This window comes from Squalius cephalus (assembly GCF_949319135.1).
Source record: "Squalius cephalus genome assembly, chromosome: 22".
NCBI lineage: Eukaryota > Metazoa > Chordata > Actinopteri > Cypriniformes > Leuciscidae > Squalius > Squalius cephalus.
This window is the reverse complement of record NC_137143.1, coordinates 20,878,419-20,905,995: the sequence shown is the minus strand read 5'-3', so window position 1 is coordinate 20,905,995 and position 27,577 is coordinate 20,878,419. Positions and strand designations below refer to the sequence as shown.

At 37.2% G+C, this 27,577-nt stretch overlaps 2 protein-coding genes across 13 annotated transcripts in view; both read left to right on the top strand.

The window, feature by feature from the left end:
- atp2b4 (ATPase plasma membrane Ca2+ transporting 4) overlaps positions 1–8,334 on the top strand; it is a 146,673-nt gene extending 138,339 nt beyond the window's left edge. For 5 of the 8 annotated variants that reach the window (XM_079857105.1, XM_079857101.1, XM_079857100.1 and 2 more), the window contains one exon: positions 6,357–8,334. In XM_079857105.1, coding sequence (XP_079713231.1) covers positions 6,357–6,599 — 243 coding nt within the window. In that variant the 3' untranslated portion in view covers positions 6,600–8,334. Of the gene's footprint in view, positions 1–378; positions 581–6,356 lie in introns of all 8 variants that reach the window. The other 3 variants (XM_079857103.1, XM_079857106.1, XM_079857107.1) reach the window with 2 other exon arrangements.
- A 7,102-nt stretch (positions 8,335–15,436) lies between these two features.
- Positions 15,437–26,469, top strand: mdm4 (MDM4 regulator of p53). Of its 5 annotated transcripts, none has more exons than XM_079857115.1 (11): positions 15,437–15,605; positions 16,143–16,240; positions 17,702–17,776; positions 17,879–18,012; positions 18,473–18,522; positions 18,996–19,060; positions 21,305–21,410; positions 21,516–21,676; positions 21,839–22,012; positions 22,102–22,170; positions 24,723–26,469. In XM_079857115.1, exons 2-11 carry the CDS (start codon positions 16,157–16,159, stop codon positions 25,284–25,286), a joined length of 1,482 nt encoding a protein of 493 aa, XP_079713241.1. In that variant the 5' UTR covers positions 15,437–15,605; positions 16,143–16,156; the 3' UTR covers positions 25,287–26,469. The 5 variants fall into 5 exon arrangements, with proteins under 5 accessions (XP_079713241.1, XP_079713239.1, XP_079713240.1 ...); XM_079857113.1 differs by having other exon boundaries at positions 21,824–22,012; XM_079857114.1 differs by having other exon boundaries at positions 15,437–15,797.
- Positions 26,470–27,577: the final 1,108 nt, after the last annotated feature.

The following is a 27,577-nucleotide window of genomic DNA, read 5'->3' as shown; positions in this document are numbered from 1 at the left end:
CCTCATGGATTTCTATTTTATATCTGTCATGCATGGTTAGTGGTACACAAAGAAAGAAATAATTGGCACAAGTACGATTCAGACTCATCAGTACTTTATAGAACTAGTTTCCTTTGTGCTCCCTTTCCTTTCTCCTGAAAAAAGTAGCTCCTTACATAAAACTTTCCATTTTATCTTCCTGTGCCAGCTCTTCTCCTGGCAGACTGACTTGGTACTAACTGAACTTTTTATTTGTGGGGTTGAGGGGATGTTCTCTTTTTTCCCTTTCAAATAACAAATGTATCTGCTCTAACCACTCCTTTTGGCCCTTGGTCTTTGTTTTACTCCCTTTCCCTTTCTTCCTCTTTCCCCCCCTCGTCCTCTCCCTGTTCTTTGCAGATGGATGTGGTTTATACATTCCAGACAGGCCAAACGGCGGTGCCTGGGGCCCTGCGTCGCCAGCCCTCCGTGGTCAGCCAGCAAAACGACGCAAAAACTGTTTCTAGCCCCACCCATGTAGGGATTTCCTCTTCCTCCCTGTCTGCCAACTCTGCTGCAGCTGCTGGGCCGCCCGCCCCTGCTTCCTCTTCTACTACAGGCAGTGAGTGCCACATAACACAAACTAGCACTGCCATTGCATGATGGCCATTCTGAATGCTTTCATGATCTGCCTGTTAACCTCCAGTAAACCAATAACCATCCTTTTTAGACCACTCTTCCTCTCTTTTAAATTTCTTTCCCAATCTGTCCTTCACAATCTACCAACTAAAGCTCCTTCTCTCTTTCTCATTCACTTTGCATTTTTTCCAACTCCTGAACCAGTGCATCATGTGTGATTTGAATATTTTGGAAGGCCTTGCTGTTGTCTGCATGCGAGTTACCAGTGCCAGGATTTTTTTAGGGTGGCCTAACATCTAATGTAATTATTTAGTTCCCTTTATTAGGAGAAATAGTTTTATTTGTACATATATATAAGAGGTAATGGCTATACTGTTTATTTTATTTGCTATTTTCGGGTCAAACAAACATGCTAAATAAATGTCCAGCCGAGAGTCCATTTTTATATATATTTTTTTGTCTCAAGATTTTTATATAATTTTTTTATTTATTATATATATTATATATAAGAGTTATGATCATCAGCAATGTTGTGCATCAGAACATTTTGAAGGATGCTATTTTTGGTGCATTTCACTGTGTAATCCCATCGACAGTGATATCTAATTGGCCAAAATCAAGTAAATATGATGAGTAAATATCCACACAATGGGCCACATTCATGAAATATAAACAGGATTAATGTCTGTGTCCATTTTTCATAAAAACCTGTTCTTAAATAAACTTTGAAATTCATTGCAACAACTTTTGCAAGAATGGTCAAACAATTTGCACAGAAATTCATTATATTAATGAATTATGCCCTATGATTTTTTTCATTGGAATTTTTGTGCCCTTGAAGTGTACTATGGTAAGAGGATGCCACACATAGGATTGTTTTAAAGGAAAGTGAGCAACTGAATCCCTTCATGAAGGACCCTCTCTACACTTAAATGTTGTATTGTTAAAAGGATAGTTCACCCAAAAATGAAAATTCTATCATTAATTACCCTCATGTCGTTCCAAACCCGTACGACTTGAGTTCATCTTCAGAGCACAAATGTAGATCTTTTTGATGAAAATCTGAGAGCTTTCTGTCCCTCCATTGACAGCTACGCAACTACCACTTTGACGCCTCAAAAGTTCATAAAGAGATTGTAAAACTAATCCATATGACTTGAGCGGTTTAGTCAAATTTTTACAAAGATACACAATCACTTTATATGATGAACAGATTAAATTTAGGCTTTTAATCACATTTAAACATTGGTCAAGCGTGTTTTTTTTTTTTGTTGTTTTTTTTTTTTTACATAGCAAAATCGACTTAATACTTCATTTATGGGTTATACATCATTCAAAACCGTAAAGTGTCTACTATTATTTGTGTCCACATACAATCAAAACAAATAGGGTGTGCTTTCTGCCGTCTCGGCTTCCGTGAACTTTTTTCTACGCCTACAGACAGCACACGCTATTAATACGGTAATGATCTGAGGCGATCCATGTAAAGTCAAAGCCCACATCAACTCGATAAAACGCATCACGTTTCATCAGATTCATTTGACTTCACATCGTTTTGAGATGCGGTGAGGACTAATCCTGGAAGAATTCACCTCAGAAGAAAAGCGTGACTGGTTTCAGTTTCATTTTGTGGAGCTACTTGAGCTACTTGGAGCTACTTGATCCAGCTGAGGATATAATTTCTGACAAGTAAGTTACTTATTGTTACTCTTAGGGCTGGGCGATATGGCTGAAAACTGTATCACGATATAAGTGTTTCATATCGGTCGATATCGATAATGATCTTTTTTATGACCCATTTAAAATAAGGACCAGGAGACAAATATATTACATTTAAACATTTTTTATTTTAAACTTAACCTTCCTCTGATTATAATCCCCTCTGTTATAAAGGCAGAAATGTCCATGGACAACCATGGAAAACACTCAGATAATTAAAATGTAAACATCACAATGAACAATGAAAATCACAATGAACACTTAACAATTATCTCTTAACATTTAAGGTGCAAAATTAAAGAGTGCGTAAGAAATGCTTAATAAAGTGTAATAAAATTGTGCAAAGTGTTAAATATAAACATAGACGACATTGGTCTGTCTACGGTCAGACATATAAAATCCAAAAAACTGCCATACTGGCGAGCTGACTTTTCCTGTTTTATCAACAATCGCTACGGCACTCATTTTCCACTTATCACTTCACTCCGGTTCTGTTACTGAAGAATCCAACACGAGAAAACTATATGACGCAACCATACTGTTACATGACAGGCTGTTAGCGTGTCACCCCCTACATTGCTAGGTTACCAGAGAGTGAGTTCCTTTGTTCATGCAACCAAACTTGCTTCGCAACCTCTGGTTTCTTCCGACGAAGAAAAAAAAAAATTATTGAACGCATTTTTTATTGATATTGATTGCATCTATCGCGATACATATCGTTATCGTTTTATCGCCCAGCCTTAGTTCCTCTCATTATAAAATAGTTTGGCTTTTCCCAAACCATATTGCTATGCTGAAATTAGTGAAATTGAATGAAATATGTTGAAATAAAATGTATTTGATATAAGCAATGTATTAAACTAGGATGAAAATGTATAGTAATATAAGGTAAATTGAATGTTTAGACAAGATTTTTTTGGACTATTTTGGATACTTTATGAAGTGTTTACTGTAAAATACTGCCTCATCACTGAAGCTTTTGTTCGTGAATTTCTGCTTCAATGTAGATGTTTTGAATGTACTAAACAAAAAGTTTCTATGATATAATATAAAAATCGTGTACTATGTACTCCACAATAATTTAAGCATGGATGACATTATAAAAATCATGTTTTCTATTATGAGTGGACATTATATTAATGTTAATCCTATAGTTGTTGTTGCTATGTTCCTGTTATCAGCATGCTCACAGATATTTTCTCTCTCTATCTATCTATCTATCTAATCTTTTTTATTTATTTATTTTTTATACAGATGAGAATGACAGTGACCAGATAGCAGCCTGCATGTGAACTTGGACCACAAACTCTCATATGACTCTCTTCAAATGTTTGTTTTTCCCCCTGAGAGTGTTGTCTCAGTTTTGTGCACAAAAAATGCTCAGGCTGCCAGGGCAAATGCTAAAGGTCACTGAGTCAAATGGACAAATGTGAGCATCAGTGAGCTGTATAGCTACATTGGACTGATATTCTATTTGAATATGGTTAAGGTGAGCTCACTGCAGGTAAGCTTTTATCTCCAATGCATAGAAACACCAAACACCTTGGATTTGCCAGGTATGTGATGTTTACTTATATATTTGGATTTGTTTCCAGGTATGACTATCAAAATGCGCTTTGACCCTAATTTATATTTGGATTATATTGTTAACTAGATTATAAATAAACTACAAACACAAAAAAAAAAAAGTTTTGTCCTCAGATTTTTTCTTGTAGTTCCCGTCACATTCTTCATTGATAGGCCATTTTGGGGAGGGGCCATTGTCTCCACAGGTGTGAATCACCATTATTCATGATCATCTACTTCTAGCATATGGCCTTTCTGAACAGTATATTAAAAAAATTAAATCAATATATTGTTTTATGTGAATGAGTGTGCAAGATGATTTCCACATTTTGTGACAAAAATTCTAGTCTACAAGATACAGTACTTAAAAGTCTTGTAAACAAATGTTTGTTTTATGGCCTTATTTCAGTGACTTAAAATGTTAGTTTTTTCGACAACCACGCATAAACAATATTTTCTCAAAATTATCCATTTAGGGGTCATAGTGATTCTCACCTTCCTATTGAATTTTCCCTCTTTCTCTTTTCTGGCTCACTGTCTTTTTTTAACACCAGCCCTCTCCCTCTTTTCACAACTGCTTTCACACACTTGCTCACACTTTTCTCTTTGTCTCTCTCTCTCTCTCTCTCTCTCTCTCTCTCTCTCTCTCTCTCTCCCCCTCTCTCTCCTTCCTTTGCAGCCCCGTTTCTGTCTCACTCTCATGCTTTCAGCTCCTCTCATCACACCTTGTGTCTTCTGCTCTGACACTTTATACTCTGTCTCCATCTCTCTTCATTGATATTCTAGAAGAAGCTATGATTTTCTTTTCTGCCTTCCTTATTTAGGTTTCCTTTTGCATTACACATTAAAAGTGTGTGCATGTGTGTTAGGCAGATCACAAAGCATATATAGGGTCAGAGGGTTCATTTAACCATAGATGGGAGCGATCCAAATATACAGACAAATTAAAGGTTCAATTAGTTCATTTTTAAAAGAAGTGTAGCAGTGTAAATATGGACAGATGTAGTCATGCTATATCCTTCCAAGCAGTGTATTAAAATGTTAACTCAAATTTTATTTTCTGCAGAAATGTGGTGTTTTTAGCATGTTGGTCTGCGTTTGCTAGATCATCTTTAGGTGGTTGTCTCAAGTCAAAAGAGCCTACCCACAGTTTTTAGAATTTAGTAGTTGTTCATACATATGGTGGTAATAATAATAATATCTTTTTCTTATATAACAGAATCTGAATATAATAATAAATTGCCAAAATTACATAGCTGCATTGTACAATAATGTAAACCTGAGAAATAAACAGGAATTGAATAGACTAAGCCACTGCTGATTGGCTGAGCTGGCAGGGCAGATGGTTCTTCAGACATGGTTGTTACCATAAACTTATTGTAGGGAAAAGCATCCAGACCCTTGCAAAACAAGTTATACCAATTCACATTTGTCTGTATGGTCGTTCCCAAGGTTGAAACCATAAAAATTGCTAGAGAGCAAGATTAGTTTCTGGTGTTTTTACTGCACAACACAGAGCCTCTGAGAGGCCCAGAGCATATGTTTTGAAGGACTGGGTGCACATGCTATGCATTTTAATGCTGTGTCTATTTGTATGGAGGAAGAAACATCTCACTCTCAGGTTTCATTTGAATATATTTTATTTTAATGGCTTGTATTTTCTAAATTCAGATTCAATTAAATTATTGAATTTAATTAAAAAGTCTTATATTAATACAATTATAAAAATAAAAAAAGAAAGAAATTAGTCATTATTAAAAATGTAATTTTCAGTTTTGGTTTTCGGCCAAGGGCATTCAGAAGTTTCGGTTTCGGACAAGAATTTTCATTTCGGTGTATCCCAACCCAAGTAACTTCCCTAATTTTCATCCGGATTGAAATGTTTGCCAATTTTTATTTATTTATTTATTTTTATTACCATGTAGTGATGTTTTACAAAAACCATGATATTCGATGTCTGCGGTTGAAAATTTGTACCAGTTTACTGTTCCAACTTGCTGTATAGCCCACCCCTACTGAGAGATGCTGAACATCTGCTGTTTTTGGCAACTAAATGGCTTATTAAACAAACATTGGTTGCTTGTCCGTCTCATTTTGCAGTGGTTCTGTGATTGTCGTCATTTTGTTTAACGTTTTGAAGCTTGTGATTGATGCGTCCCACTTACAGTTTTATCCTATGCCTGATTTCCTCATTCACTTGGCCCAAATAGGAAATTGCATTACAGTCATGGTTTGTTTTCATGTTATTCCTGTTTCTCTATTCAACTGTCTGTGCTGTTGTTTTTGTGTTGGTTTTTATTTGTTTGTATATTTCATAAGGAGCTTGAGTGCTATTGTGGAAAGGAAATCATCTCCCACCACTGACCATATTTTCATTCCCATCCAGATCCAGTACATCCCACCCTGAAGCGGACATCATGCCAATACGATCCCACTAATTCCTTCTCTTTCTGTCTCCCAACTCCTCGCTGCAGATTAAGGTGGTGAACGCATTCCGTAGCTCCTTGTACGAGGGCCTAGAGAAGCCAGAATCCAGAAGCTCCATTCATAACTTCATGTCCCAACCTGGGTTTGTACCCCTCTCCGAGGAGGAACACCGCATCCCCACGATAGACGAGGGCTGTGTAGAGATCGAGCTGCTCCCCTCCTCTTCCAGAAACGGAGGTGGCGGCGAACCCCCAGGCCGCTCTCTTCACAGCCAGGAATTCTCCGTGTGACCCTCCCACCATCCTCCATGCTCCAGTGCAACTGCCCCAAAATCATCATCTTTTTTTGTTCTGTTTTAAAACCTGTGCACCACTCTACCAGTGGAGCCCTGCTGATACACATCTGAGAGACAGCAGCACCTACAGCAGCTGATGGGGTGACCATGATCCCTTTCTCCTCTCCATCTCCCCCACCCCTCTGCCCCTCTCGACTTGCACTGTGTCGGCGGCAGCAGCGCTCTGTAAGTACATGCGGCTGTCCTGCAGCCCATGTGATACATGGCCTAACCTACATACTAGAGGGCGATGCTGTGGCAAACGCCCTCTCTCAGCCTGTCACTGACATTTTTATCTCTTCTACAGTTGTGATTTTTCTCATTTTTATATTGTTATGTCTCTGGTCTTGTGTAATGCTGTAATCATTTATGTTATTTGTTCCAGGACTCTCATTTACATAGTTGTTGTTTAGTTTTTTGCTGATACAGCTGATTGTGTTCATGCACTCAATTGCTGTTTGAATAGATTTCTTCGTTTTTCTCTCAATTAGTTCTAAGGTGGATTGAAAAACATGGCAGTGAAGTTACCCATGTTCTTTTAGTTTTTAAAATGATTTTATGCTCTAATGGACATTTTAAGTAGTTCAGACACACTACATTCTTATGTTTTCAGACATTGTCCCATGCAATGCTCATTTTGGGTGTTCTGTCACTTTATATGTACAGATTTAAGGCTGCTATAGTGAACGTTAGCAGAATAAAAGACTATAATAAACTTATTTGATAGCTATGAGTTTAGAATACCTGATTGGCTCTTAAGGGGGCAGGGAGGGTCATCTAACACATCATCTCATCGCAATCACACCCACTGGGCATCTCTAGTCTCTTGTTAATGCTCATCTGCCTCAAAACGATTGCCCCGGCTAATTGACCAAGTACTTTATCAAAGGTACAGCACCTCACCATAGTGTGCGTATATCTGTCTTTAGGTTCATCTGTGTCTGATTGTATAGGAATGGGAATTGTAATGCTAATCTTTATGGGATTACGACTAATAACTAGAATTTTCCTTTTACTTGTTCCTCTTTCAAAAAAAAAAAAAAAATTGCGATAGAAGTGATTCTGTATGGGTGTACTTTCAAATCCAATATTTTTCTCACCTCAGTTCTGCAGTTAGGTGTTCTCCTTGTTATCTAACATCAGGCTGTGCTCCTCATAAGCTCCACGTTACGCAGACAGCACTGATAGAGCTCCAAAATCCCATCCTTGAGCTTAGCCTGCGAGAGTAAGGATACTGCACGTAGTAAGCATGCTTTTGCCATTTAAAAAAAATAAAGAAAACACTCACACACCATAGCATGCAGCTAGGGCCTCAGTTGGACCCTGTGAGCTCTGTTGAAACCTGGATGACAAACTAGATCGGACTGTTTTCATAAAAGCGCGGCCTCAACGACATGTGCTTTTTATTAGATGAAACATACTACTGCCACAGACCAACCTTCCGCTCATACCAGTCTAGGTTAAATGGATTCCTCCAATTACACCTTTTTCTACTTGCTCAGAGCCATATTTTATAAATTGTTCTTTTATATCCCATTGTTTTTGCAGTTTATTTTATATTTCCAACCAAATTCGAAAAACACAGTCACTGCCTAAAGATAAAAAAAAGGAAGGGAGGGAGTGAGGGAGGGAGGGAGGGAGGGAGGGGACACACTCACACACACACACACACACACACACACACACACACACACACACACAAAAAAAAAAAACTAGATGGACCACTTTAATGTTTACGGAACGGTTCCACAGCAGTCAGCTAATGCTGCACTTCCCCCTACTGGCAGTTTTTGTTATCTCGCTTAAGTGGAACATGGTATGTTATTGTGGGGAGGCATGCATGATTTTCATATAAAACTCAATGTTTTGTTCCTTTTTTACAATTGTTCTGTATTTTTATATTAAGTACTTTTTAATATTTTGGAAAAAATATAAATATAGGTGTATAGGCCAGAGAGTTTGGTGACATGACAAATTAGCTAAATAAGCAGTTGAGTACATATTGCAGTTATATATATATATATAAATATAAATATTTATGCCACGTTTGTAACCACATGCGGTGTCAGATTCGATGTCCGAGCTGAGAAAGTTACGTGTTTACTGTAAAGTCAAGCGGTCTGGTCGAGTTCTCAACAGAAGAGTGAGCATTTATTGGCCTTATCCCGAATTGTGTACTCCAAACCTGCAGCCACAGATAGATGTGCTGGCCGTACAAAGTCTTTAAAATATCTTATTTGCCACCTAATTAGAATCTATTAGACTACAGTGGGAAATGTATGAAGGTAATATGACGTCATAAAGAATCGCATGCGCAGGGTAAGATTTGTGAAACTGTACATAAGATTGCAAGCGTAAATTAAATTTGCATGCGCAAGAGAAGATTTGTAAAGGTGTAAATCGCCTTTCAAGTGTAAGAAAAAAATATTTGCTGCATTTTACTGTTATTCGTAAATGTAATTCATGTATTGTGAAACTGCAAACTAAATAGGATCTGTATTCTTCCGACTTCCATTTTTCCGCGCTTACACTTTTGGCACATTTTTTTCTCACAAATACAGCAAAAAGGCACTGCAAGCCTCTGAACAGCAAGTCAGGCACTGCAAAACAAATTAATTGCGTTTGTGTAAAAAAATAAACTGTTGCAAGTGTCTAAATGACTTGTGTATATGAGGCAAAAAAGTTCCCTAAATAACCCGATTTGTACTGTTGCGTCTTTCTTTTATCTTTCTTTCTGTAAATTGAGAGTCAGCGAGAAGCTCATTTGATTGGCTACATGAAGAAGGTGGACCCACCCTCCTCTTCGCGCTTGCAAAACTCAATGAGTGAAAACTGTAAGCGCAGGTAAAAGAAAGACGCAACTGTACAAATCGGTTATTTCGGGAACTTTTTTGCCTCATGTACACAAGTCATTTAGACATTTGCAACAGTTTATTTTTTTATTTAACAGTTTATTTACACAAACGCAATTAATTACGCAATTAATCTGTTTTGCAGTTCCTGACTCAGTTGTTTTCGCTTGCAAATTGCTGTTCACAGGCCTGCAATACTTTTGGCCGTATTTGTGCGCAAAAACCGCGCCAAAAGTGTAAGCGCGGAAAAATGGAAGTCGGAAGAATACAGATCCTATTTATTTTGCGTTGGCACGAAGCTGCAGTTTCACAATACATGAATTACATTTACGAATAACAGTAAAATGCTGCAAATAGTTTTTTCTTACACTTGAAAGGCGATTTACACCTTTACAAATCTTCTCTTGCGCATGCAAATTTAATTTACACTTGCAATCTTATGTACACTTTCACAAATCTTACCCTGCGCATGCGATTCTTTGACATCATATTACCTTCACAGAAATGCTAATTAAAAGTTTTGAGGTCTTCAAATTCAACTTCTGTGTTCTTTTAGACTGAAAACATCGTAATTTATTTTCTGTGCGATTTCTGAATGACCCATTAAAGTGGCAAAGAGTCGGTTATGGAAAATAATTGAGATTATTACTTATTCTCTGTTGTCATTTTTAACTTCGATTTATTTTGTGGGGTTTTTTTTTTGTCATACTCTGGATACAAATTAAGCATACACACTGTATGTTACACAAAATGTATTTGACTTCATGTGGAAGCAGTCAAATGTTTTCCATTTAGAGCTTTATATAAATTCTGCCAAAGTGTTGCTTTGTACAGTCAGTTCTGACATTGTTCTTGTTCATTTAGAATAATTTATAACTGGATTTCATCCTTATTTGAATCCCTAATGTTTTTTTTTTCCTCCAGGATCTGAAATATGCCCCCTTCCGTTTTATTTCTTCATTGCTTGGACATGATTGATGCAGATAAAAGGGGGAAATGATCAAATTGTAATTTTCTTTTCTTTTTTGGTTCACTTTAATAGCTTTTTAGAACAATTTCTGTTATTGCACATGTTTCTCATGCATTGTGTAAACCGAAAATCGCTTCAAGGTGCTGTGCAATAACTGAATTTTATCGCATTACTACTCTACTGAAGTTGTCTGACAGTTCTTGTTTGTTTGTTCGGGAGGTAATGATTCACCACAGCTGTAAATAAAAGATTGTGTTTCAAAACTGGAATGTAACATTAAGTTATAACCACTTATTTTGCATATAGTTCAGTTACATCTGATGTTGAGTGAAATTAAAATTGTATTTGATTGTGGGGGAAAGCAGTCAATAGAACATCCGATTTCTGTAATTCATATAAAACAGTAATATACACTGGTGTTATTTTTGTATAAACATAATATCATCTATGTGGCATGCATTACTTATAAACAAATTGGTGGTTCAAAGCAATATGTACAACCTGGTGCGATTGGTATTTTTAATGTCCTGTGTAGCTTAAACCATGCTGTACTTAGGGAAAAAACTGCATTGGAAAAAAAATCGTAATTGTTCAATATATGTGTTCAATGTTCTGCATGATTACATATGGAATGAGCTGTCCCCAAATGTTTGTTTCCAGAATGAATGTGAGACACAAACAAACATGCACGTGCACACACACACACTCCCTCGCACATTATCAAATAGACTCTGCAAAGGAAACACACACTGACTCGATGCCATTTCAGAGAAGAATGTTCTGCAACGAGGAAATGAAAGAGTCTAGTTTCTTGTCTAGACATCATGAGAGAGCATTGCTCCATTTAAATTTCCTAATTACTGGGGTGTGGGAATTGGGGAATGACTGCCAGAGTACGTTCTTGAAAGATCTCTGGTCTTATTTTTACCAGTTACGCTTCGCTTTGGCTTCGTTTTGTTACTTTTATAGTCATAAGCTGTGGCTGTAGATTGAACTGCCCAATTGCAGAGTGGTACGAGCTTTGATGTTCCATCACCTTATTGTGTGGGTTACCAACTCCATCCAGACAGCTCACTCTCATCCATGCATGATCCATCAAAGATGAAAGACGCTAGCGCAGTAAAGCTGAAGGACTTGCATTTTCAAGGTAGGCTACAGTCGTACTCGAGTCCCCATTTCACTTTCCTGAAATGCACTGATTCCCTTTACTGTCTTTCTTCCCACCCTTTTCCTCTAATTGAGGGCTTTGAGAAAGAGAGAGAGCATTGTTTAATACATTTATCTAAGTTAGGTTTAGTTGTTAACATCAGCCAGTGAAAGTGTAGTCTTAAAATCAAAACCGCAGCTCATTTGTTAATGTTAATTTTTCTTTGTATTTATTGTAAATGTGAGGCATTCATCAGAATTATGCCATAAATATCTTTGGCTCTTAAAATTAGGCTTCTGTGGTACATTTAATAGTTTTGTTGAATAAGATTTCTGAAGGATAAGGGCTTTGCGTAGTAGTAGGGGACAAAATGGTGGGGGGGTCTGTTTACAGAAATGTAGTGTTTTGTGTTTTTTACACTAAGCATGCAATCTCTAGGATCACAGAAGTGCCAATGGACCACATGGACAACCTGCACCACTGTGTCTGATTTAGTTCAGAGTAATTGATTAAAAATGAGAAAACTGTGTCTGATAATTGGGTATTGGAAAGTGTGGCGGCCTTAATTGATTCCGACTGAAAGTGAATCTGATTTGCATTTATTTTAAATAATTTAATTAAAATGTTGACGGGTTAATCTAAAAAGCATCATGCTCTGTGTCCTGTCTGTTTACAGTCTCTTTAGATGACAGAATATGTGCTCACCTTATGTAATGTAGTTTTAAGGGCTATACTGTTACTGAATCCGTGTCTAACGATGAGAAGTTGACCCAAAATGTTCTTGATGGAAAGTAGAGTACATTTATTTGGTCATTTAGAATAATTGTTTTTTATCATCAAAGTGTGAGGTGAGCTCATTTTGATCCATGCTATATTCATATAAAGTTGACCCAACTGTGTCAACCTTCATGCAGCATGGTGGGAAAAAATCCCCATAACTGAATTACCATTTCATTAATTGTCAATATTCACTTGGAGTGAATCATCGAGTAGGTGTTTTGGATTCAGAAAGCAATGTGTGTGTTTTGAAAAGAAGATCTTCGCCCCATCCTATCAGACCGTCATGAACAGTGTCTGCAGTCAGTGTGTGTTTTAATTGGCGGGGTAAAAAATTCAGATTTTGTTTAGCCCTCCTTTTGTGAGAATCATTATCATGCTGAAATATCAAGTCTTGCTTGCTTCAAACTATGCAACAGATTCATTTGATTAAAATATGATGAATTATAATTTTATCAGTTGTCATAACAATGCTTTCTCTCTCTCTCTTCCTTTCTCTGTTTTTCTCTGTACTCTTGCTTTCTTTTGTCAAAGTGAATTCAGTCATGCCCATATTTCATCACTTTATACTAACTCAAGTGTATTATCTATGTAATGTATGTGTGTGATGTGCACACATTCAAAATTTCGTTACTTTTTTGTAAGATATGATCATGTGGAATGCCTTGTTCTTTATGTCCTGTCGTTTAAATTTAACTGAACAAAAATGGGAAAAAAAGGATAATCAAGCAATTGAAGTCAAAGTTATTATATAAACTATATATATATATATATATACAAATCTATATATATAAATAAAGCCATTAGAATTTTAAATACAATGAGGCTCAAGTCCTTGTTTCTTGTCATTTTTAAACCCCTTACAAAAAAGGATGAAAGCTAGGCGAAGATGCCAGTTTACAGCTGTGATCTATCTATCATCGTATGTGTATATGATGTCTCTCTTTAACAGTAGAGTTTGAATTCCAATATAACGTGTCAGATATTAGGTTTTATTACCTAATACACCTATATCTAACACACATTAGCCTATATAATACATTAACGTTTTTTATGTATATATTTTTTTTAATTTAGCAGATATTGGGACCTACTATTTTCTTCATGACATTCAAGGAGCTTGTATTTTTTATTATAATATAAAACCACACTTGTCAAATTAAGTCTGAATCAATAAATTTAAATAAACCACATCAATGTTTGCTATAGTTAACAACACTTGCCCCTTAGTAGCCTATTTGACGGGTTACACACACTCACTATGGTGTCTGTAGAGCCACTAAACACAGTAACACATGAACCCTTTAATGCATAGAGGTTACAGTGGACAGCTATTAAAAAAGCATTTTCTTGCATTTGCATGGGTTTTGATGGCATAGTTGCACATCAACCTCTACAGTGAGTGGACCCTGGTGCATCATCCTATACATTGTTACCAAGTGGCAAGCCGTTGTGTGTCGATGAAACCATTGTGGACGTTACTGCACTTATTCAATCTCACATTCAATCCCACTACTGGAACTGTGTTCTAGAAATAAATTTGATATTGATATGAGGGTATAGGGGCGATTTCGGACACAACGTGTCTGATTAACGTGGATATTATTACTAGTCTTCTTGACTAAATGTCATCCTTTTTTCTTTTTTTACCTTGTAGGATTACAACGGGGTCCCTGTCATCACAGTTCAATTTTACAAGTCGTCCCCTTCCTAAAATAATTGCCCAGGTCATTTTTTCAGGTTTCTCAGAAAACACAAAAAACTGAACCTAACTTCAGAGGTTGAGTAGATGTTCGTTCTTCTTGATGCAGCTGCCATCTTGTAAAGCTTGTAAAATTGCCTAAGTCTCATTGTCTTTTGACTTAGGCAAAATAAAATGGCGTAAGTCACACTCTTGACATAGGCCATTTTACTACAGGGGTTGAATTGCATGATCTGTTCAACTGAGGATGCGGGCGATTTTACCAGAGGTGGCCAGCATCACGAGGAGATGACTTATGCAAAAAAAATCTTTTTTGTCAAATTATTTTAGGAAGGTGACAAAGTATTGATTTTTAGATTGGGAGAAAATTCTGATTAATCATCTGTCCACTATCATCTCAGCTGCAATTAATACTATTACTGTGACTGCTGTTTTTGAAAATACTTAACATGCAGTAACTTTTTTGATTGTAAATAAATGTATTTGTGTTATTAGAATGTGATTTGCATTAACATCAAAAAGTGTGATTACATAATGGATGTGATTAGTAATGCATTACTTTACTCGTAACATGCAACTATGCATGTTACTTGTAATGCGTTACCCCCAAGACTGCTCAGATGAGTTTGAAAACAGCTGATCTCTAGGTTTTCTCAGAGGAGAGCTATGTTAGAAATGTGTCCATCTTGAACATAATCAGAATTATCAGCTAATAAGGGTAAATTTTAATATTCTGGTACACTGGAGAGAGCATCTGAGTTGGGTTTCCACAGTTGTACCTTGACAGGCTGTAGAGATTTCTGATGGAATCACGTCCTCATGTTCTGATATCAAAGATACGCAAAGTTCAACTTGTAGAGTTCAATTGCCTTTGCAATATTTCACATTTATATTTGTTGTATATATTTTATAGTTTTCACATGATTTTATTGATTGGTTTGTTAAATGCACACAATTACTGTGGTATTACTGTATTATGTTTAATACAGTATCTCTTCAGTTTTAACCATAAATGCATGCTGTCCACTCAAGTGGACATCTGAAAATATCCTTGAAAAATATGTGTAAAAAAAAATGCCCTTAGAGCAATAAATGCCCTTTTCATGCCCTTAGAGCAATAAAACACATAGGGGAAAAAATCCTGACTGAGGTTATCATAATTCATGCATGAAAGGGTTAAGCATCAATAGAATAGTATAAAATATAGGCCTACTGAAAAAATAAAATTACATTTAAATGAAAAACCTGAAGATGAGCCCCGGTGAGGGCTATGCTGTAAAATATACACAAGGGTCCTTATAGCGCCGCCACTGGGCAAAACGTATAACTTTTTGAATTTAGAAACGGGGAACTGGTTTTGGCACTGGCAACCGTGCTGACGACATGCACCACGTCAACTTCAACTGCAACTGTTCTTAAAAAAAAAAAAAAAAAAACCTCACACCTCTCCCTACTTTGCACAAACTCTTATTCTTTAAAATCTGGAAACCATGTAATCGTTCACAGATAACACGGTGAGTGTGAGTACAATACCAGCACTATCACGCGAGGTCTTAACGGCTCTTATGCTTTCTGAATGTCGCGGGCTAATAGCTTGCGCACGTTAGCTTAGCATTATCGTTTCAGCCACGGAATGGATAATTGAAACTTATCCAACCAACTATCACAACTTATGTTATTATCCACATGCCCGAACTAGGATAATGGTAAGTAACGCCATTTTAACCTCAAGCGTGTTTCTATGCGCGTGAAATTACAGAAATGTTAGTTGTATGTCGTTAGCTGACAGCTACATTGTGACGCCCTCATGGAAATACAGTAGTTTTTATAGAAATACAGTGGGATGTTCATTTTTAAACATTGTTAACAGGTGCTTGAGTGCACTGGATGTATTGTACATGTATTTCTATTGAGATGTCAACCTCGTTTTGAACGAAGATGCACCTATGATACCCAAAATGTTGTCTAGATAGACAGCCCTATGTTGGTATAATTAATACATTAGACGTTGGCGTTGTTTTTTTTAAATATATAAATGGTTTTCCTCACAGTTATTGATTCAATCATGACCTCGCTGTCATCGTCGTCATTATCTCAGTTGACGGGGTCAAGCTCTTCATGCAGGACTCTTCCCGGGGAAGGGACACAGGTGAGCAACAAATATGCACATTCACTCTATATTAACTCTCATTCTTCTTTTTCCAAATATAACAGTTTATTGAACCCTTTGACGTGATAATTTTAAAAAAAATCTTTAAAAAAAAAAAAGATTGCAAATGTGTTTTACGTTTTGTCATATTTGCTACATCATGCTTTTATGGCTCATATAGTATGATAAAGCGCGAATATGGCCCAAATTGTGCAAAAATATACAATTTGCTGCAATTGCTTATATATGTCTATGGCCAAAATTTAAAATTCTGAGAGCTTGTATGTAAATCAATGACACTTTTATAACAGGCTACTTGCACAAAATGCATATAAATTAACAGTAACACACTATATCTTATAAAGATTGTATTTAAATTGTTTCAGTTTCTGGGATGCAAAATATATAATGCATACAATGATGATTGAGAGATGTACAAATAAATTTTTCTTACAAGCCTATTGCATTATAATTTGTATAAATACATTTACATTTTAACATTTTCTAAAAAAGGGATGTACAGATATTAAACCAGTAACACCTTACAATAAGGTTTCATTTGTTAATGTTAATTAATGCATGAACTAACAACAAGCAATATTTTTACAGCATTTATTAACCTTTCTTAATGTTAGTTAATACAGATGTTCATGTTAGTTCGCAGTGCATTAATTTAAACAGATGCAACTTTTGATCTTAAAAATGTATTAGTAAATGCTGAATCTAACATTAAGATTAATAAATGCTGTAGAATTATTGCTCATTCTTAGTTTCACCACCACTCAAAACCAAAATAGTGTTCCAACCAATCACCGACAGGGGTGGGTGTTGTGAGGTTTTCGCGTGCAGCCGTCATAGGCATCCGTGCACGAGCGCAAAACCTCACAACACCCACCCCTGTCGGTGATTGGTTGGAACACTATTTATTTTGGTTTTGAGTGGTGGTGAAACCAACTGTTTTTGTGTGCAGATCTCAGAGCCTAGGCTGCCTACAGAGACGTGTTTTTTTGACGACATGCTTATGGGGCGGGTAGCTAGCGGATCGTTAGGAAAGATTAGATGAATGTGATAATTTATGTTTGGGCCTGAAATCGCTGATACAACCTTTAACAAATTAAACTTTATTGTAAAGTGTTATCAGTAAACCTAAATTGCTGCAGTCCAGTACTTGAAATATTACTAACAACATAAAAGGTGTTTACTTTATGAAGCTTATTAAAGATTTCACAGCAAAAAGACATATGTACCACAGCCACATTCTTACAATTATACTATAAAAGACTTTTTACTTATTAAAAAGACGGAACTCTCAATCAGAGGGCATGTAGTAGATTGTATGCAACAGGTTTTTCAGCAAAGATTTGATCATGTTGATAATTTAGAGGCCTTAGAAATTCATGCATCAAGTATGATACAGTAGGCTTCATAGGGTTAAACATATGGCTTCTCCCCTCCCTGCAGGTCCACCCCAGAGCTCCTCTACTGCAGATCCTGAGAGTAGCAGGTGCTCAGGAGGAGGTGTTTACTCTGAAGGAGGTGAGGAGTGTGTACGAAGTGACCTATGTGGATTGACAAATGCTGTAGCATTAAGAGTTTGAACTGCCTGGTATATTTAATAATGTCAGTGTTGTTTATTAGGTCATGCACTACCTGGGTCAGTACATCATGATGAAGCAGCTGTATGACAAACAGAGACAACACATCGTCCACTGTCAAGATGACCCACTCGGAGAGCTACTGGAAGTGGGGAGCTTTTCCGTTAAGAACCCCAGGTGAGCTCATAGCTACCAATAAGGAGATTTAAATGGAAGAGAAAATAGAGTTGGCTCTCGCTCATTCAAGTCAGCTGGTGACATTGATGGCTGACGATATCTAGGTATAAATTTGTTATATTGTTTGGTGCTCGGGCCTATCCACTTTCAACAGTGTTTCTTAGAGATTGCTTACTGGACCTTTAATTAAGTCACTATTTACTCGCCCTGATGTTGATCCAAACCTGTATGATTTTTTTTCTAATGTGGTGGATGGATCATAAATGTTTGTTTTGAGAAATGTCTGGGGTTTTTTTTTCCTGTGTGGGTTTAACAACCAACTCTGAAAACTTAGATATACCACACATACCAGCTGATTAATTGCTTTGGCCGATGCATCACCCCATCTCTTAACTTTTGTGTTATTTAGAGAAATCAACATATTTTAGGTGTTTACATATTTCTTTTCTGCCTTTTGTAGCCCTGTGTATGAGATGTTGAAGAGGAATTTGTTTATTTTGAATAATTCGGGTAAGTCTATCCTTCTTGTTGTTGAATTTATTTTGAATGATCTGTAGTAAAAAAAATGATCTGTGTCTTACAGACTTGTCACTCTGTCTTTTAGCACTTTCACTCTCTTGCTTTCTCTCATTTTGATTAGCCCCACCTTTCATTTTGAGGTGTGTGTGTATGTGTGTTTGTATGTCTGAATGTGATGTTTATGCTACAGTAGGTATGTAAAAACTTGTTTATTTATGGTTTCAACTTTGTCATTGTATTATCAGGTTAGTGTACTGTGCAATCTTCATATAGGAACTTAAGAAAAAAAAGTTAAATAAAATAATAATAAAAAACAGTGCAAAACTTTCTGCAACAGTATTGCATTTTTCACCACTGATTGAGGCATTACGTCTGGGCCAAGTGTGATCGACGTGTGCTTGGTGAATAAAGGGCGTTTTTTTTCTTTTGTTTTGTTTTGTTACTATGTCTTATTTGAAATACAGATGCTGCAAAGAATCTTTCTGTCGGCAAGGATTCTAATGAGTCTCCAAGTGAAGATCCTGGTCAGGTAAAACTACAGCATGGTGCACAGGAGAAACAGTGTCCGTCACTCCTCTTCATGGCAAACAATTGATCAGAAAATCAAATGTAATCCTTTCATGATATATGTAATTTGATTCATTTTGTTAAGACTGATAAAAGTGCATTGTACAGGGCATTTTGGGTACCAAATGTATTTTTCTTTTGCTTTTAAATATGATTCATGTTATCAAGTGATTGCTTTATTTCAACATACAGTACTCACAGCGACCATTTTATACATTTGTTGTTAGCTTTTCCCATTTTTTATTTACGCTCTTATCAACCAGTTACTTAAATGTAGTGATTGTCTTGCCCAAACTTTCACATCCTTTCTTTCCATTGTAGTTGCTCAAAGTTTTGCTACAATGCATTTTTGTGTGGAGAATTGCATCATGATCAATAGCCTGTTTGCCATGAAGGGGAAGGCAGCAGCTGTCTCCACCAGCCGTATCTGTACAGAGTGGCACCGTCTCTGTACTTCCCCACTGCCGGCCTGGCCTGGTGGTCCTTCTGGAGAAGCCACCAGATGGGCCTGGCTGCTGGGGGACAGAGTACCTGTCTCTGTTTGTCGCTCAGAGTTTCCTTCTCTGCGTCGCTGCTTCTTTCGGAAGGACTGCAGCTTCCTTCTCAGTTCACTGGCCCTCTTCACCCCTTATACACCCATCCACATTTAACACCTTACGGTTGTGTGTTGGCAGAATGAAGTTAGGTGGGGTTGGGAATAGCAGTCTGGGATGAGGTCACTGGTATCGTCATGCATTTGTGCTATTCACAGGGCTTTAAATAGAAATGTGATTTGTGATTTATGCTAATAATATGAACTTTAAAGGGGACATATCATGCTAAATCCACTTTTTTAGCCCTTAAATGCATTTTGTTGTATATTTGGAGTGTTTAGAAGTACAGAAAAGTTGAAATTATTCTCTTCAGGTGCTTTGTTGATATCTTTATATTCTGTTTTGGTCATATTTTTCAACCTGTTCCGATTTTTCTGTTCTCTATGACGTTTTTTGAACTATTACGTCACAGTATTTGCAGCGGAACTGCCAAATAAGGACATAGATTTCCAGCCCAACACTTCGAGCAATCCGCCATTTTTATTTCTCACTGCAATTTTGTAGTCCAAGCTAAAGGATGCAGAAGTTACGAGAGGGTAAGTTAAAATGTTCGGTTGTTGGATGTAGTAACCCACACGCTTCATTACACCGTCTAATGTAGATGAACTGCTGCGCTTGTGATAGGGCGCATGTTTAACTGAAAGAACGAGCAGAGAGAGAGACCCGGTCGCGCGCACGCACTCTCTCTCTCTTCGGAGCCAGGCGAAAATGTAAACAAGACACCGTCTCCAAACTAGACACTGTCTTGCTCTCTCCCTCGCACATATTAATCAAAATAAATCGACACGGTGGTAAAAGGTCGGAAGACCAAAGTTTCATGTGTAAATACAGTAACACACCATTGCGATACAGCCATATGAAGACGTTGTTCTGCAGGTTCGTCGTCTTCATTTTCATCTCGCTCCGGCTCCGACTCTGGCTCGAACATGTAAGGCTGGCTGGACAAGTCTTCCGTTGTTGACATTTTGTTAATAATGTGTGAATAAAAAGTTTCTGTGCCGCTAGATAATCGTATCTCTGCTATCAAACTACAAAAATGGCCGAACAGGGTGGAGTTGAACCGAGTGTCACCTCTGCATCCTGGAGAGGGGGCGGGGTATGAAGTGTCTCAATTGTATTTAAAGAGACCGCACCAAAACGAGTTGCTCTCAGACGCACATCAGAAAAGGGGTAGAAAAGGGGCCTGTGGAGCTATAATAATGAGGAATTCAGACCCAAGCATTGCAGTTCCGCTTTATATAGACTACAAATGTATGATTTATATGTAAAAGGAACGATTTAAAAGCATGATATGTCTCCTTTAAAAGGTATTATGATTTTAGATTGGCTTCTTTCCATCCGATATTACGTATTAGTGGTGTGATATTATTTAGGTACCAGATGTCTGTTTGTTTGCTGCCACTCCATTTGCAATTTACAATACAAAACAATACAGCAGCAATGGTGTTTAATATCTTTTTTGAGAAAGTTCCTATTATTTTCCCCTTCCCTCTACTTGTGAGGATGTGGCCTTTTGTCGCCACACTACGGGCACCTGCTGTGAAGGAACTGCCGTCCTACCGAGTGTCATGCCATTACTATGTGCTAATTCGGGCTTTTTCTTTACTGTATAGGTGTCCAGTGGGTCGATTAGCTCTGGACAGGCTCTCATTGTTGGCAGTACCAGCACTGGCACAACACAGAGCTGCTCACAACGCAGGCCACGCGATCCTGATGAAGGTCAGCATGAAACAAACACTGCACTCACATTAGACAGTGTAAAGACTAACATGACTTGCAATTGTAATATGTATTTAAAGATCAGACACCTCTCTATCCTGACAGACTCCTCAGACGACTTACCCAGATCTGCTTGCAAACGGCCAAAGCTGGACGTTACTCTGGAAGAGTGGGACCTTTCTGGGTTGCCCTGGTGGTTTCTGGGTAACCTGCGAAGTAATTACACTCGCCGAAGCAATGGCTCAACTGATATTCACACCAATCAAGTAAGAGGTCAAGCTCCCCAGAAAATAATTCATTTGGCTATTTTCTTATTCATGAAGAAGAACTTTGAAAAAAAAAGTCAATGTAGTCAAGTTTTTGTAGTCAAGTTAATGTAGTGAGACTGTCACACAACTAGACTGAGGGAACAGCTCTCTCCTGTACAGGATGAGGACACGGCCATCGTTTCTGACACCACAGATGATCTTTGGTTCCTAAATGAGGCAGAAAGCGAGCAAGTGAGTGTGGAGATGAAGGAGGCGGTGCTTGAGCAGGGAAGTGATGTAGAGTCCCCACATGAAGAAGAGGAGACCAGGAAAGACAATAAAGATGACAGGAAGGTAATGTTACTTGCTTTTTTTCTTCTTGACTGACTATTGTTTTAAGATGATGGACTCATCATAACCAGCTGCTTAAAATGCACTTTCAGATGCAAGAAGAACAGGATGATGACTCTCAGTGTTTAAGTGATGACACTGATACTGAAATCTCCACACAGGTAGACATATCAGAAAACCATCAGGAAAATTGTGCTCTATATTAGTGATCACTGTTTTTTGTTTTGTTTTTATTAATATTTTACTCTCACCAAGGCTGCATTTATGTGATAAAATACAGTTAAACAGTAATATTGTGAAATGTTATTTAATATTTATTTTTGTGATTGCATAGCTAAATTTTCAGCATCATTACTCCAGTCTTCAGTATAACCTGATTATTCTTAAAGGAACACGCCGACTTTTTGGGACTTATTCACCGTATCCCCCAGAGTTAGATAAGTCCATACATACCCTTTTCATCTCCGTGCGTGCCGTAACTCTGTCTGACGCACCCACCGCTAGCCTAGCTTAGCATAAAGACTGGAGGTAAACTGCTCCAGCTAGCATACTGCTCCCAATAAGTGACAAAATAATGCCAACATTTTCCTATTTACATGTTGTGATTTGTATAGTCACAGCATGTACAAATAACAAGGTCACATGAGACACAGCCATCTTCTAACTGTATACATACTGGGAACTATATTCTCAGAAGGCGAAGCACTGCTACTTTTGCGGAGTGATTTGCTCGCAGCACCTGAGAAGCTCGGTGGTGAGGAGCAGAGAGTTCGCTCAGAGTTGGAGTAAATCACTCCACAGAAGTAGCAGTGCTTCGCCTTTTTAGAATATAGTTCCCAGTATGTATACCTTGTACCTTTAAATGCTGATTTGTGGCTCAAAAAAACATTTCTTTTTATTATCAATGTTGAAAAACAGTTGTGCTGCTTAATATTTTTGTGAATACAGTGATAAATGTTTTTCAGGATTTATTTAAAGCAGCATTTATGTGAAATTCAAATTCTTGGTCAATTTAATGCATCCTTGTTGAATAAAATCTTGTAGACCCCAAAATTAGGAATGGTAGAGAATAATGAAAAAAATTAAGAATCATAGGGTGTATTAAAAATATTGTTTGATCGTATTTAACCTCCTGAGACCCGAGCGTTTGCCTGGTGTGCATTTTATGATTGTTCTTGCTATTTGGGATAAGTAGGACCTAATAAATATAATAACTAAAATTTGTTTTTGTACAGGAAGTAGTTTTTGCAGAAAATGATGTCCTCATGTGAGGACAGTGGGTCTATGATTTACCAAATGATGTCCTCATATGAGGACTTAGTGCTAGCAATCAAAAGACAAACTTAAATGGTTGTAATTCAAGAATGCTTTGGAATATAGACATATGGTTGGTCTTGTTTTTAAGAAGACATTTGCCAGATTATTGTAGAAGTGAAATAAATTATGAAAGTGAAACAGAAAAAAAGTTATACAAGTTTGAGTTTATGAAAATATAGAATGTAAAAATATAAATATTTATATTTTATATAAAATATATATATTATAAAATATATTTTACTCTAAAACTGCTAGAAAATTAAAGCCAAAAATCTAAACAAGTTGTGTTCCAAATTTTAGATTGATATCTCAAAAAATGAGCTTTCAGTAAGATTTTATTTGGGCGCAGTACCAAACTTTTTCACTAGATGGACAGCCAGCTTCCTTACTGACCATATAAGGGCGCCTCCATTTTCATATGTTTTGAGTGATCTGAACCATGTATTTCCATAATTTCATACAATTTATGAAGAATACATCCTATTCAGAAATAGTATGGGTGTTTTGGCAGTATTTGATTTGATTTCAACCTCTAATAAACATAAAAAGAGCACATATGTGCGTTGTAGCTCGCTGCCGCAGAATCCATAATATTTTTCTTTATATTCTAAACATTTTCAGACCTTTTTTTCTCATAACATTTAATCGGTGTTATCTTTTGAACTCTTGGCATGAAAACAAACTGAGGTTTCTACCAATCTTTCATGATTTTTCATGTTTATTTTTATTTCAAAATAAAGGCCTAATGAATATGAAATATTCTTGTTGCAAATTGATAAATTACTGCTCTTCTGTAATTTATTTTAAAAAACAGCCCCCAAATATGAAAACTAGAGATTGTAAGCTTTCAAATGATATATAGTTTGTCAATATTACTTTAGGTTTTTACTAAGATATTATTGTTCTAAATATATATGGGCAAATGTCCCAGGTGGGAAGGTGACAGTTAAGGGGATAACGCAATATAGTCCCAATGTCCTCAAACGAGTGCTTCACATTTACTGATGTCCTAGAGTGCTACTATTACTAAAATATGTCAAATTTTAATCCCCATATGATAATAGAGCCAGTATTGTACATAAATACATTTGTTTCATTCATATAATTTGAATAGATTTTTTACCTGGGTCATTTTTCTTTCGGGAACTGGTGTAGAAGTGTTTTGCTGATATTCCAGCCATTTTCTTCTCACTGTTGTGATATCACCACAATATGGTGTGGGCAGTGTCCCTAAATGTGGCCAACATGTCTAAGATTTACAAATTTGACTATCATTGTGTCAAGAGGCAAAAATGTAGTGTCCTCATATTTGTTTCTATTTTTTATTATTATTTTGTAAAGTAGTTATACATGGATGAAAGGCACAACTTATTCAAATGACCTTATCTTCTGACAGGATGCATGGCAGTGCTCAGAGTGCCGCAAATTTAACACCCCTCTTCAACGGTACTGCATGCGCTGCTGGGCTCTGCGGAAAGACTGGTACAAGGATTGTCCTCGTCTCGTACACTCCATCTCTGTTCCAGACATCCCCGCCTGCAGTTCACGTCCTGAGAGGGAGGAAGACGAGGAGGATGATGGAATCGACATGCCTGACTGCCTTAGGACTGTGTCTGACCCTGTCGTCCTCCCCTCGCACCACGTCTCTAGAAACATCCCCCCATCATCCGCTTCGTCGTCAAAAGGAAAGGGTCCTTCCCAGCTTCACCCCCACTTACAGGAGAGCTCAGAGGGTGACAGCCAGGACACGCTGGACATGGAGACAGAATGCCAACCCGAGGCCTTGCTAGAACCCTGCAAGCTGTGCCGAGTGCGGCCGCGAAACGGCAATATCATCCATGGCCGCACAGCTCACCTGATCACCTGTTTTCCCTGTGCCCGCAAGCTGCACAAATTTCATGCTCCTTGCCCGGGCTGTGGCCTGGTTATACAGAAGGTCATCAAAACCTTCATAGCATGACCGAAACATCTTAAAGGCACGCATGTATTAAACACGCACTCGCTTGCTACTTGTTGGACTTAAAAAAATGTTTATAAACACCGTATATACGCAAGGAGGCAGGAAAATTGACAAACAGTTGCTGGGCTGAAATGAAAATAGTACAATGTATCTATAATAATTTTATTGTAAAGTACAAATTGAGTATAAATAATGTACAGAATGTAACTTAAAGAAACTGGCCTCGCATTGATAGTTCGCCATTGTTTTGTTAGCGTAACTTGGCTAAAGACAGTTTGCCACCACAATATGCTACTGCCTTATTGTGAAGATATGCATAATTAAAATCCTAACCTCTGTACAGTCCACTCAGTTTGTAATAGCACATTTAAAACGCCTTTCAATGTACTTGACCAACTTGGGGTTTACTTTATTTTAGAAGATTTTCTTGCTGATTTCTGGCACTTAACTAAAGCATCACTTAAGTTGACCTGGTGAAAGGTTTTTCTTTGGACGGGTGCTTGAAACAGATTAAATGGAAATATTTATTTATTTATAAACTTGAGTTTTTGTAGATGACATCTAGAATGACCAGTCAACAGTTCAAAGTCATTCCTGTGCTATGAGAAGAACCAATTATATTACAGATTGTGAGGTATTAAAACACCTTTGGATGTAGAGGCGGTACAATAGAAAAGTGTAATTAGACCAATGACCACGGTTTTTCCTTCCAAACCCTTTGGTTGCTTATGATGCTCGGCTCCTTCTTGTTCCATTGTTTGTTTGTTTTGTTTTTTTTATTCTATACCTGAACAGATATGGTGTATGATTGAGGACTATTTGTGCTCTATCTGTTCAACCCTCTGCCTGTCCTCAGTTTTCCTGTCATCCACACACACACACACACACAAGTGTTCTTCTTTTATGAAGGTTAAGGAACATTTATTAGTGGAATGATTTCTTATTTTCCACAGAGCTGCCAGGTGAGATGATGTTTATGGGACAAAAAAAAGTGTTTTGAAAGCAATGTCTGCCATACTTTTTTAAATAGTGCTTTATTTTGCAGAAAGGTCATCTGTATTGTCGGCTGTGAAATTGACCAGAGCACTTCTGTTATGTGGGAATTTAGGGTTATTGTCCTCTGCTTTTCTTAGTAATGCGTTGTTTCCCGTAACAAAGTGGATTCGGTTTTTGTTGTGTATTATGTAAGTGCTGCCATAAAGGACTCTTTGAAAAGGACTTCTGTTGTCCTCAGCCACCAGAGGGCGAAATAGCTTTTCACACGCAGTAAACGCATGGGACTAGCTTTGCTTATTTTTAATTAATGCTGTGTTATTTACCTTTTGAGGATGTGGAGGCTGTATTACAATCCCATCCAAATTTACCTGAACTTTCTTGTGTGGTACAAACACTGCTATTTCACTGCCATTATGCCTCAAAATATGGAACCTAAAACAAGTTCATCCTAAGCAATGATGTTATAAATGAAGTTTTTGTTTGTTTGTTTTCCAAACATTGTTTCTGTTTAGATTTAGTCTGAGCAGTGATTTTTTTTGTTGTTGTTGTTTTTAAAATGTAAAATAAACAAACCAATGGAAAGGATGCTCTGGTTCATTTTACTCATCCTCATTGCTGTATTTTTATTTTGACTACAACCATGCATTTCAGAGCATAAATCTTCAACATATTTTTCAACAGATGTGACTGTATTTGTTATGCAACCTATACTATACATCTGTTTCCAAATAATACAAAAAAAGTACGTTTTTTACTTCTACCACAAGGAGGCAGTAACAGTCTTTCAGTTTCTTAAGAATCATTTAGAAAATCTTTGGGAGGCTAATATCTCTGCTGCCTTTTGAGGTTGTCCTTTGGAGCTTTTGCATAACCCAACCATTTAAATGGTTTATTTTTACAAACATAAAATCCAGTTTGTTCATGATGCATTTTCTGGACATTGAAATGTTGGTCAAATTCTGAAGTGAATTTGTTGGTGTCTGAAGACTGTGTAAACATGAATTTTGACATTCTGCTTGTTTTTGTCTATCAGGCCTGTCCAATAGAAGCAGTGATGTAACTGGAAATCAATAACGAAAGTGTCTCGAGGGATGAGTCTCCATGCTGAAGGATAATTGGGTTCTTCCTCTAATCACACCTCTATTCTCTCACCATCTCAGGTCTTTGTCTTAATGGGCCTACCATCAGGTTAGATCTGTTAAACTGGCAGTAGCTGGTCGCTGAGGGGTTCACACATAATCAGCTCAATGCCCTTTGCCATATCACTAGTTGAAGGACGAGACAATTAGGAGTCC